This window comes from Mus pahari, chromosome 15 (genome assembly GCF_900095145.1).
Source record: "Mus pahari chromosome 15, PAHARI_EIJ_v1.1, whole genome shotgun sequence".
In the NCBI taxonomy this organism is placed as follows: Eukaryota; Metazoa; Chordata; class Mammalia; order Rodentia; family Muridae; genus Mus; species Mus pahari.
In genome coordinates this window covers 81715957-81729766 of record NC_034604.1, presented here as the reverse complement: position 1 = coordinate 81729766, position 13810 = coordinate 81715957, and the positions used below count along the sequence as shown (strand labels likewise).

Here is a 13810-nt window from a genome sequence, read left to right as displayed (position 1 = left end):
TCAGCTTAAAGCAATACAAAAACTGATTTTAGTAATTCTAAATTTAATGGTTCTAAACTCTATTGAGTTTAATAGTTTCTAAGTTATGAACAGAATTAGGCTTGTTTCCTTCATTAGTCTTCTCCACGACAGTTGAAGCATGTATGGTAAAGTGAAAGCATTTTAGTGAGCAGCATCTGCCTCTACATCAGCTCCTGCCACCAGTATCCTGCCCTGTTTGAATTCCTGTCCTGACCTTCTTCATTGATGAATAGCAATTTGGAAGTGTAAACCAACCAACCAACCAACCAAACAAACAAACAAACAAACAAACCAAGACCAAACCAAACCAAAATAAAACCTTTCTTTCACCCCCAACTTGCTTTTGGGTCATGGTGTTTTTATTGCAGCAATAGAAACCCTAACTAAGACAGTTAAATTCTCTGATCATCAAGTGTCTTATCTTTCTTACAAGGATAGAGCTAATATCAACTAATCAGGACTTCATCAAAATTGTATAAGTTCAAAATTCTAGACATACTAACAATCCTAAAACATGCAAAAGCATATTCACACACTAGTAATATGATTATTAAAATATACGACAGAGGTGTAAGAGTAATCAGAATGTTCTATGCAAATGTGCAAAACTGTCAAGTATTTTTTTGTTATTTTTGTTTATAATAAATAAACAACATAAACATCATGAAGGAAAGTTCAGCATACATTAATACCCTGCCTCAGGCTGAAATTTCATTTTCAAACTGCTTCAGTGCTCTTGGTATTAGAGAGTTAACAATCATTAACTGTATGTCTTTTGTGTTCATGATCTTGGTACACACATTCCAAAATGACCTGGAATGTTGAATTTTTTTATTTATCCCATAGGCAGTGTCAGATGCTGTGTGGTTTAGTTTCATCTGGATCTGAGAGTGTTGTGGGAGAGACTAGTTACTAAATCTCTTCAATACTCAACAGAGATTTAATGGAGAGCTGTCTTTGTACCAGATTAATATTGCTTTTTTGTGGTTACAAGTTTAATAACAGCACAGCCTGATTGAAGCTCTTATGCATTATCATTAGACTATTTCAAATATAGTAATCAATATCAAATATAACCAAAACTGAAAGCCTAATGGAAGACATTGTTTTCCGTTTTACTGGTGTGGATAGAGTTAATTCAAACTCAGTACAATGGTTCATTGGAAAGTGCTTCGAGTCTTAGGGTATAACTGGCCATTTTGTTTAAAGTACTGTATGTAGCACACATACTATCTGCTAAAATAATAAAAAAAATATCTTTCTTGTTGGAGATGTAGTTCAGTGGTAGAATGTTTTATTAGCACAAACAAGACTCTAGGGGCTGATCCCTAGAACTTCAAAAGTAAAAAGAAAAAAATATTTTTCTCTTTTAAGGTAACTGAACTGCACAACATCAAAAATATAACCAGACTGCCTCGAGAGACAAAGAAGCATGCAGTGGCCATTATCTTTCATGACGAAACGTCAAAGACATTTGCTTGTGAGTCAGGTAAGCAATTTCAGACCCATCTACAGCTTGAGGAAATTGAGTTGCTTCAGAGACAATGACTCGCACAGATGAAGACAAAAGAAGTCTGAATAGGATGGCATATTGTAATGAGAATGTGTTGTAGAAAGCTTTGTAAGAAGTTCAACATACTGATATGCTGTAGAAACAAATGTTTTCGCTTTTCCACTATCTTGTCTTTGTCAGGAGCTTTGTTCCTGGGTAGTCTGGGGGGCACTGGAGCTTTGGTTCAAGCTTTGAGAATTTAGTAAACAATACCTGGGAAATGTTCAGGATCAGCTTGTGACTTTCATTCTTGGTTTGGCAAAGTATAGCTGTGAAGCATTTTCTCATGTAGTAGTATCGCTGACATGAGAAAGCTCACCTAAGACACTTTCGAACATAACTTTGAGTAATGTGTTGCTTTCATGGAATCTCAATACCACTCTAAGTCAATATATTTTAGATTGAATTTTAGCATCTAAGTTCATAAAACACTTTTGACATTATGGAGACACAAGCAGTTTGTCGTTTGAACCTGCAGTATTTTTCATGGAGCAATCGCTGTGCTATGTAACTTATTAGTTGGCTTATTGCCTTTTAAAGATTCTGCTCAGTAAAATGGGTGTTTATAGAGAGGATACAGGCAAAATGTCCAAAACCTGGAAAGATGTGAATTTAAAGTAATAATGAGGTTTTTAGGGAAGTTTTGATATCATTTTTAAGGAGACTATGGCTAAAGGTTTAATTAATACAAGGATATATTCTAAAATTGATAAGGTCACTGTGCCTAATAGGAATGGTTCATAACTCCTTATCTAATTCTATAGGAGTTTTGCTGCACTGCACTGAATTTATCATATAGTTCATTCACTGAACACCTTTACCTATCAGCTCCCTGGTAGTTCCTAAAAAAACAATAAAAATAATTTTCTTAATTTTAATGCTTCACTGCCTAGTCTTTTCAACCTTACAGTAATCAGAATTGGAGATGCATAAAGAATTCTAGAGTCAATTTTCAAAACAATGGTTTTAGTTGTAATAATTTAGAAAAAATCTTTTTTGGAATTTTTGGAGAAATATTAACTCAAACTTTATATTCTTTTAGTTTCATAATGAATTCAACACTTTTCGACTCTGATGATTGTTAGTGTTATAGTAGAAATACTTGGTACCGTTTTACATGTTTAGTCAATTGGCTTTTGTAATTTGATTAGCTATAAGTCACACTCCAGTTTCCTATCAGTTGGTTCTTCAAGGTAGGGCTCAAAATTATTAGAAAATATACAACATTGCTCATTTTCACATATTATTTTTTAAAAATTATTGTGAGAGTACATATTCCCTGTTGTTTATCTCTTAATATGTGAGTGTTCAATATTTATTTATATGCATATAGTGTTTGCCTGTTCCTCCAAATTGCAATATTATGTAGAAACTGCAATGTTTGCTCCAAGAGGAAAGGGAGGCTCATGAGCCTCAGGAGATTAAACAAAAGGTCACCAAATGTCACAGATGAAGAGGGAATTTTTTTAATAATGTTATTGAGGGTTTCTACCCAACAGGGTAAATGGGAGTGAACTGTTATTGAGAATAGAGACTCTCACCAGTAAAAATAGGAAAAAAATATTCAGACCATTGAACTGCCAGTAAGCTGAATGGAGTGCTCTGCAGCTGCAGTTTTAGAAGTCATCACCCACATTCAGGTGAACTTCCTGATGATACAGATGCTTTTGTGTAATTCCTGATTCACGTATCTCCTTACACATACTCTTGTTAGTAACCCCAGTTAAAAACTCATTGGTTTCCAAATTTGACATTGCTACATATGCAGTTGGAGCCCTAGGTCCCTCCATGTGTACACTTTGTTTGGTGGTTCAGTCCCTGGGAGCACTGGGGGTGGGCGGTCTGGTTGGTTGGTATTGTTGTTCCTCCTATGGGGTTGCAAACCCCTTCAGCTCCTTCTGTCCTTCCCCTAACTCCCTATTCTCAGTCTGATAGTTGGCTGTGAGCATCCATGTCTGTATTGGTCAGGCTCTGGTAGAGCCTCTTAGGAGATAGCTATACCAAGTTGCTGTCATCAAGCTCTTCTTGGCATCAGAGATAGTGTCTGGGTTTGGTGTCTGCAGATGGGATGGATCCCTAGGTGGGGCATTCTCTGGATGCCTTTTCTTCAGTCTCTGCTTCACTCTTTGTACCTACATTTCCTTTAAACAGGAGCAATGCTGAGTTAATATTTTTGAGATGGGTGGGTGATCCCAGAGGAACTCTGAGGGTTTAGTTAGTTCATATTGTGGTTCCTCCTATGGGGCTGCAAACCACTTCAGTTCCTTGGGTACTTTCTCTAACTCCTTCATTGGGGACCCTGTGTTCAGTCCAATGGATGGCTGTGAGCATCCACTTCTATATTTGTCAGGCACTGGCAGAGCCTCTCAGGAGACAGCTATATCAGGCTCCTGTCAGCAAGCACTTGTTGGCATCCACAAAAGGGTCTGGATTTGGTGATTGAATATTGGATGGATCCCCAAGTAGGGCAGTCTATATATGGCCATTCCTTCAGTCTCTGCTCTACACTGTGTCTCTGTAACTTCTTCCATAGATATTTGTTCCCCCTTCTATGAGGGATTGAAATATCTACACTTTTGGTATTCCTTCTTTGTGAGTTTCATGTGGTTTGTGAATTGTATCTTGGGTATTCTGAGCTTCTGGGCTAATATCCACTTATCAGTGAGTACATATCCTGTGTGTTCTTTTGTGATCGGGTTAACTCACTTAGGATGATATCCTCCAGTTCCACCCATTTGCCTAAGAATTTCATAAAATTATTGTTTTTAATAACTGAGTAGTACTCCATTGCATAAATGTACCACATTTTCTGCATCCATTCCTCTTCTGAGGGACATCTGAGTTCCTTCCAGCTCCTGGCTAGTATAAATAATGCTGTTATGAACATTGTTCCCCCTTCTAAGTAAGACTGAAGCATTCACAATTTGGTCTTCCTTCTTCTTCAGCTTCATATAATCTATGAGATGAATCATGGATGTATTCGGGTTTTTTCCTAATATCCACTTTTCAGTGAGTGTGTACCATGGGTGTTCTTTGTGACTGGGTCACCTAACTTAGGATGATAGTTTTTATTTCTATCCACTTGCCTACGAATTTCACAAAGTCATTTTTTAATAGCTGAGTAGTACTCCATTGAGTAAATGTATCATATTTTCTGTATCTATTCCCCTATTGAGGGCCATCTGGATTGTTTCCAATTTCTGACTATTACAAATAAGGCTGCTATGAACATAGTGGAGCGTTTGTCTTTGTTATATGTTTGAGTATCTTTTGGGTATATAACTGAGTCCTCAGGAAGTACTATGTCCAATTTTGTGAGGAACTGCCAGACTGATTTCCACAGTGGTTGTACCAGCTTGCAGTCCCTCCAGCAATGGAGGGAGGAAGAAGTTGTGGAGTTGGATGGATAGGCAAATGGGGAGGACATGGAAGGAAATGGAGAATGGAAAACATGATAAGAATATAATGTATGAAAGAAATTATTTTCAATGAAACAGAAAAAAGTTAAGTGAATTGGATGTTTTGTGAAGTAATAAGGTATAACATGTAAGCATAAAAACAGATAAAGGATGATGGTGGTTTTGCATAGGAGGATTAGTTTAAATTCATCAGCAGTATTTATTTTATTTTTTTCATATTTTTATTTTCTTACTAGAAACTATTTTGAACCATGTAAATTTTTCAGATTTCAAAGGATTTACAATGAATTTCAGATTTAGGAAAGATTCCATCCTACAAAAATTCTACAATTCAATGCTCACTCTAGATTGCAGAAGAATTTGTGTTTATGATAATAAAACTGATTTAATGAAAATAAGACCATAAAAAGATTAATATATTTTTGGCCTTGATATTAAATGGTTACATACAGAATGATTTGAGTTTCCCATGTTTAATTCAAAACAGCAGCTGGTATATATCCAAGATAAAGGAAGAAATTAATTTTATTGTTTTTAAGAAGCCAGATCAGGATGTGGCCTTAGAGACTGTGGTGGTTTGAATATGCTTGGCCCTGAGTGTGTCACTATTTAGAGGTGGCCCTGGTTGGAGTAGGTATGGCCTTGTTTTTCTAACTCCAGAATGAGTCTCCAGAATGACATGGTCTGTGGCACCAAGATTTCTCCATCTCCAAGGTTTCTGTCCTGCATTTTCACAAGCCATTCATTACTTGGGGGATCCTGAGAGACATTTTTCTTTATCTATTCTTCAGTCCAAAAGGCAACTCTATCCAAGTAGGATCAACCTCTATTGTTTGCTGATTCTATTGTTTAAGAACACAATTGCTAGTTTAAAACTATCTGCTTCTTAGCTATCTGCTAAGAGATATGCAGAAAAATGTGTACAGATATGCAGAACAGATTGGCCTGATGTGACCTGAAATGTGTGGAAAATGGGGAAATTAATTCTACAGTGACAGCGTCATGTGTGCAGTCATGACAATATAATGAGACTATGAATTTTTAATGTTCTTCACAAACTCACACTGAGAAATAATATTAAATCATATCATGATTAGTACCTCATAAATTTAAATTATTTGCATGCTTTTCTGACTGTGATTTGGTCAGGCTGGCAGGATAATCAATTAGAGAGAAACTGATATGAAAAAGAAAGTTTATTGTGTCTTTTACTTTGCAGATTCAGGGTTTTGGTGAATAAAGAATGTCTGTGAGTGGGATATACTCTCTGAAGTAATCCCAGAAGAGCAAGCACAGTCAGGACAGAGAAGGACTGGAATGAGTATGGCTAATATGTTATTCCCCTAACAGGCTTTTCAGATTGGAGCCTAGGAACAAGAAAGGAATCTATTAAGAATACTATGTAAAAATTCAATGCATCCTGCTTCAATCTCTCACTAGACACCATATCAGAATACTCAATATCTTTGTGACAGCTTGCAAGTAAGACAGTGCAAAATTTTTGCCTTCTTCTCCCAACTCCAATAGTTTGTCTTTTCAGTTTTAACCTGATGCTAGTTTGTTTTACTTGGTGGCCATCTGCTGAATCAGTGTTAGATGCCATCCATGCTAGTGGCCCATGCCAACCCATGTGCTCCCCATCTGGCTACATGGCCATCATTATATCATTCACACAAGGCAACCCAGTTTACCTGCATGATTCATCTCTAAGCTACACAGGTAGATCTCCCCCAAAAGCAACAGAACTCCACAAAGTAATTCTATAACAATATATTCTATGCAGAAGAATTTGAAAGCTATTATATTATATAAATAATATTAAGAAATATACTTTCACTTTAGATTTCAGAGTTTACGTGAAGAATAGTACCTTCGAGTTTCACTCTGAAATTTTACAGTACACTACTATGTTTTAAGGAACAGTACTTTTTCCTAAGGTTTCAAGCTATCTGTAATTAAGAACCAGAAAATACTTGAAGCAGAAAAATGGTTTGAATATTTTTATACTAATTAAAGAAATCTGATTCAGCTGTAGTGTTGATGAGGTCTTGAATTTGCTTTTGAAAGTAACAATTTACCTGAAAAAATTCATGAGGATATGTAAGGTTGTCATTTAAATTTTCTAGAAAGATGTTTGACAGTATTAAGTAGTAAAAAAAACACCAAGACTGAGTTAATTTCTGCCAATAGCTGTCTTACAATAATATATATGTGAAATCTAATCAGCTGAAAAATAGATCAAGTAGATGTTTGGAGTATTCACAGAGAACAACAATAGAATCTGCATTGTAGTAGTTGGCATTCCTACAATGAGTGTTTAAATATGAATATAACCTTAAAGTTAAGAGTTTGCAGCAATAATCAAGATGATGTTACTTTGGATCATATCATCATAGAACAGTAAATAGTATTTTTAAGAGAAGTGAAAGGGAAATTAGAAAATAGAGACAAGGCATAGAATGGAAAATAGAACCTGGGGATGGTGACAGAGACTAGAATGATGAAGTTACAACCAAGGCATGCCATTCACGGCCAAGAGAAGCTGGGAGCTAGGAGAAACCAGCAGTTGCTAATACATACTTCAGAACTATGACAGAATAGATTGTTTTATTTATAACTTGTCATTTGTCATGACTACCTTAGGAAAATGATAAAGATTGGCTTCAAATAATATTGAAATCCTTGATCTGTGGGTGGTAAGTTAGTTACATAGAAACAATGATGTCTGGAGAATATATATATATATATATATATATATATATATATATATATATACATATATACACACTGCTCATTTCAGGAAAGCAAGCAAAAGGTCTGAGAAACTCTTGCCACAGTGCAGGGATATATGTTCAGAAGGTAGATATGTTTAGACTATTTTCCAACATACATGTAGGTCTAAATATCTTGTGGTACTCCATAGACAATATATTTTCTATATTGGCTAAAACTAAATTATTTAATTCAAAAGGTGATAAAACACAAGCATTTGAATGAGTGTAAGTGTGTAAGTAAATGCAGACATGTATGCATGTTTGTGTTTGTTTTTGTGAGACAAGGTCTTAGTAAATAGCTTTGGGTGGGCTGGAACTTATTACAAAGACCATACTGACCTCAAAGTTACAGCAATCCTCTTACATTTGCTTATAAATGCTGGTATTAAAAGTATGCACAACAACACCTAGTTTAAAATATTTATATCTATAGCTATATCATCTATATACCTATATCTATGATATAGATGTAGATATATAGATATAGACATAGATGATATAGAAAGAGATTAGATAGGTAGAGATAGATTGTTAAAAACTCATTTGTAGAGACTTATTAAATGTATTTCAGCAGGGAGAGATGGAAAGCATTCTGTATATTTCACTGAACAATTATGAAACTCCTTTATCCTTTAAATCATTTTGGAAACTGGAAGTGTGTGGAAAAATTTCAGATCTTTGAATTTTTTGCACATAATGATCTACATATTTTTAATTTCCAAATTTTAATTTTGTTTTTCTAAACACAGAATATTACATAAGCAAGGATTCTCTCATTGAGTCATATATGTAGTACTCATAAATTTATTTACTTCATAGATATTTGCATAGATATTTATAATTATCAAAATGTTTCTGTCTGCAAAATGACACCAATGTTTTTGTACTGAAAAAACACACAATGCAAAATACAATGTCTTAAGTAAGTTATAAGAAACCATTTAAAGAAATGCTCAGCTTATAGATCTGGCCCGTTGTGCAGAAGACCTGAAGGGAGCAAAAAACGTTACCAGAAAAAGTCACCTGGAGGAACAGGTGGGCAGTTTGACTAGGTGGAGATAGTTTATGTCTAGCGTATGGGAATAAACTGGGGTACTAAAAGAAGATGAGATGTTAAGAATATTTCCAAAATGACTAATCTGACTGTGGGTGTGAACGTTCATCTGTATAGAAAATGTAGGTCATTGGTATATTTCAGCAGCCATGATATCAGATTCACAATGTACACTGAGGAATGGGCTTTGCACACTTTTATAGAGAATTAGATGATGAAAATTCTAATGCTAATACAAACAACCACAACAGCAACAACAATAACAACAACGAGGTATCCTTTTCCTAGCTAAATTTTCATAGAAACATCTATGTCTACTGGCCCTCGCTGGCTACTGCTTTCTCAAGTCACTTCCATGATTCCAAGATAAGGAGTTCATCTGAAATAAACCCAGATTGGCAAGTCACATTTAGTGACACATATGCATGGTGCACAGTTGAAACACACGTGGTGCAATATCTGAAACATCAATATGTATTTACCAGAAAAAAAAGACCAAAATCATGAGCAAAAATAAAAAATAAAAAAGTCTGCTAGCTCATAGTTGGAATATAAATAAAGATGCATCTTAGGATAATCATTGCAGTTCTGTTTCTGAAAACAACCAAAAAATTGGACCAATAATTTATTAGTTTGTTATTGATATAAAAATATTTCAGAAATTAAAACTATTATTGTAGATATTTAGTATTTCCTGTGAAATGATCCATGCCATATGTTGAGAGGAAAATGCAGTTTGCTATACATACCATTAAGATACCACATCTTTGAACATATGTGTAAGCACACTTGCATAACATACATGCATGTTTTTATGTAAGCACTCTTGCATAACATATATACATATACATATGTACAAACACACATATATATATGCATATGATATAAATATATATAGAACCATAAGACATAATATTTAAAAAGTCCATCTCATTGAGCAGAGCATATTGTGATGAAGACATTAGTAATATTTCCATTAAAATTTTGTATTCTAAAATGTACAGTGTTTATTGCCTTTATTTTATCTACTAGAATATTGGGTATTTTAGAGTGAAATGTATTTTTTTGTTTTTGTTTTGTTTTATTTTGTTTTGTTTTGTTTTTCAAGACAGGGTTTCACTGAATAGCCCTGGCTGTCCTGGAACTCACTCTGTAAACCAGGCTGGCCTCGAACTCAGAAATCCGCCTGCCTTTGCCTCCAGAGTGCTGGGATTAAAGGCGTGTGCCACCACGCCCAGCCTGTGAAATGTATTCTTAACCTACATATTCATTCATAGTTTTCATTCATGAGTATAACTGCATGTTATTTTTTTTTTAAAAAAATCATTGTTCCAATACCTTTCCTAGTATTGAACTATTAAGCAACAAGGTTATAGCCAGAGTGTGAGCTTAAAATTTCCTGGGGCTCTGAGCATTTCCACCTAAATGGGGGTAGAAAAAAATCCTCAAAAACAAAACAAAACAAAAAAATTCCACCTTTCTCTATGCCTTGTCATGAAGATTTGTATAAAGTAGTTGGTTTATGGTATCATAATTAGCTGATAAATGACAGCTCTATCCTCTTCATATATCAAATAGAGTGAATGCAGATATGTGTCTTGAAGCATGATTCTTTATCTTTACAATGCAATGCAGGTTCCCCAACCCTGTTCTTGATTTAAGTATGTCTGTAAATATGTTGTAGTTTCTTACTGAGGGCTCAGAATCTGAATATTGTGTTTACATAACAAGATTACAAGTTGCTCCAGTTTCTAAACTCTAGAGCAATTTAAATAATAAATACAATATAACTTCCATATTGTATTTTAATCCATCTTACTGTCAGTTTTTTGTAAAAAAAATTAATAGCCACTCGGGCTTTCTGCACCTTTATTTGAATATATTCTAATAATATATGTTTTAGGGACATATCCATTTCACTCTGCATTTCAGTATTCTTTGCAAAACTTGCCAAAATAATAGCCTCTTGTATCAACTGTATAAGTTCAAATTCTAGACCTCCAGTATCAGTAACATATTTTGGGGGAAGTTGTTTGAATTCCATAATACTTGGTCTTGATTTCTTTTTAATGATAATTTCAGAATATAATCACTTGTGAGAGTGACTAAGTGTAAATTTTTTCTTAGTGATAATAGCCTTCACTATTGTGTGTTAGTATTTTAACTCATATACATTTCCCACTTTCTTCATTATTAATTTTGTGTATTTGTATTCTGTTCTTTTCTTTTTTTACATGGTATAGGCTTGATAGAAAGGTTAAATTTTTTTCTGTCTTTTTTTTTTTTTTTTGCATGAAAACAGAGAAAACAGGGTGGGATGATGAGTTGAAGTTTATCTTTTTAATTTTTTATGTTTTTAATATTTTTCCAAACCAAACTGTATCCAGCTCTATTATAGATATATTTACATAAGCAACCATGATATTTCCTGAAAGTCAGGATCAGCTTGTGATAAGTTGTTAAACAACATCTTTTTTTTTTTCAAATATTATCCTCCTTCCCAGTTTCCCCAGCAGAAGCCCCCTGTCCCCTCCCCCTCCCCCTCCTCTATGAGTGTGCTCCTTGACCTTCCCACCCACTCCTGCCTCAGTGCCCTAGCATAAAGTTCCAGAAGCCAGATACCCAAGAGGTTTCCAGGACCCAACAGGGAGGACATTAGCCAAAACACCCAACAAAGAAGTTTACCTTTTATCATGGATACAACTATAAGAACTGACTTTAAACTGAATATCAAAGGATAGAAGGCATGAAGGAATTGTTGGGCCTGAAAATATGGGAGATCAACACCCTGAATTCAAACATTAACGCCAGGCATGGTGGCTCACGCCTTTAATCCCAGCACCCGGGAGGCAGAGACAGGCAGATTTCTGAGTTCGAGGCCAGCCTGGTCTACAAAGTGAGTTCCAGGAAAGCCAGGGCTATACAGAGAAACCCTGTCTCGAAAAACCAAAAAATTAGTATTGTCAACATAGTGCTGAATGTAACAGGCTCAGTGGAGAAATAGAAATGATAGAAGACAATCCTGAAATTGGTTTTAAAAATTAAGTTAAATTTAATCAATACAATAAGTAAAATTTCATATATCAATGAGATAATGTGATATCTTGAAATACCTAATAACATCTAATTCAGGACAAACGTATCTTCAACCATTTTTCCTGTTTTATAGACTTCCAAATATATGAGGTATTACAGTTATCTACCATTACATCACTTCATACTAGCACATCAGAACATCTCACTCCAATCACACTGTAACTTAGAACACCATGGTCATATGTTCTGCATTCCTTCATTCCTTCTACTTCCCCTGACCTCTGGGAATCCATCATTCAACTTTCAGTGCCTGTCAAGCCACACTTAAGAGTTCTGTATATGAACAAAACTGCACATTTATTTCTGAGCTTGGCATACTTTATTTAACACATATATCTCTGGTTGTGTTATTTCATACAACAAAGTGTTTCTGTTTTCTATCACTGGTTAATGCTTTATTTCGTACATACATTACACCCCATCCTTTCATCAGTACACTAAACACTGTTGTTTCACTTCTTGTTGTTGTGAATTACCCTACTAAGAAGATGAGATTACCTTCTAAACACGATTGCCTCAGTTTCCTTGGATAAATACCCAGGACTGGGATTCATGAATTAAATAGAAGTTCTAATTTTTAATTTAAGATTTATATTTCTATGATAGCTATAGAAGTGTCATTTTTTACCATGTGACAAAAGGGTTTCCTTGAAAACAGTTTTAATGAGAGACATAAACATTGCTTATTTGGATAGTTAATCCTTAATAATAGAAGATAAGGCATTGTACATTATAAACATAAAAGAAACAATTACAACTGACTGTAGTGTGTTTTTAGAGAGAATGATCTCAGAGTGTGTTAAAATTATATAATTGAAAGTTCATTTAACATACATTTAATACATTTTTAACCTTTTTTCAGTTTCCTATATTTATATCCTGAACTTTAGCCCTCTTTTCCTGATTTGTATCATCTCATCTCCTCCCCCTTCTCCTCCTCCCCCCACCACTCAGCGTTCTTTGCAGCAAGTCCCCATTATACTTCAAGTGTTTGCCTTTTAGACGACTCACTGAGTTTAATCAGAAGCTGTTGCCTGATGTAGATAGGAGACTATTTACTGGAGGTACGGAAACTTATCACTTGCATTGTCACGGAGCAATGCCATCACTTGCCTCAATGAGTGTTAATTCCTAATAATCCCTCAGGGAGAGAAAAGTCTTATAGGTCCCTTCCTGATTGTTCATCGGGTCAAATTTGTACAAGTCTGGTGTAGATAACCATAGCATCATTGAGATTATGAGTGCAATGGCTGTGCCATATCCAGAAGACTTCTTTTTGCTGCACATCATCTCACACAACCTTCTTATGTTATGTTTATCCCTTTGTCTGTAATATTTCCTGAGTCTCAAATTAGGTGATAACTGTCCCATTTGGGGCTAAGCACCCCAACATCACTTACTCTCAGCCCTTTAAACAGTTGTGAGGTTTTGTATTAACCATTTATCTCTGTAGTAAAAAGCTTCTCTGAAGAAGACAGGGAGTCTTATATAGGTATAAACATGAATGTGCAGAAGATAGTTTAACTAATAATGATGATTGATGACGATATGATGATAAATAATAATAATAATAATAATAACAAAATAATAATAATAAAGTTCCCTGTTATGGCCTATGACCTGCCCAGCCTCTGACTCTTGACTAGCTTCATAAAATTAGGCATGAAAATCAAGTATGATCAGAAAGTGGTTAGTCATCCCTTTAACAATCATTTCACTATTTCAATAGAAGGCCTAACCTACCCATCTACTAGATATTATCATAGCTTACAGGGTTCATATCTAGGTAAGAGTGATGATGACTTTTCTTCCCCACCTGAGTGACAGAAACTTCCAGCAGTTTGAAAGCTAGCCAGTATGGAGAAACCTCCTTCTTCTGGCTCAGTTTTAGTTT

General features: G+C 35.0%; 1 protein-coding gene across 1 annotated transcript in view; it reads left to right on the top strand.

The window, feature by feature from the left end:
- Dok6 (docking protein 6) overlaps positions 1-13810 on the top strand; it is a 416578-nt gene that overhangs the window by 182302 nt on the left and 220466 nt on the right. The window contains exon 3 of the mRNA XM_021214877.2: positions 1396-1510. Coding sequence (XP_021070536.1) covers positions 1396-1510 — 115 coding nt within the window. The remainder of the gene's footprint in view (positions 1-1395; positions 1511-13810) is intronic.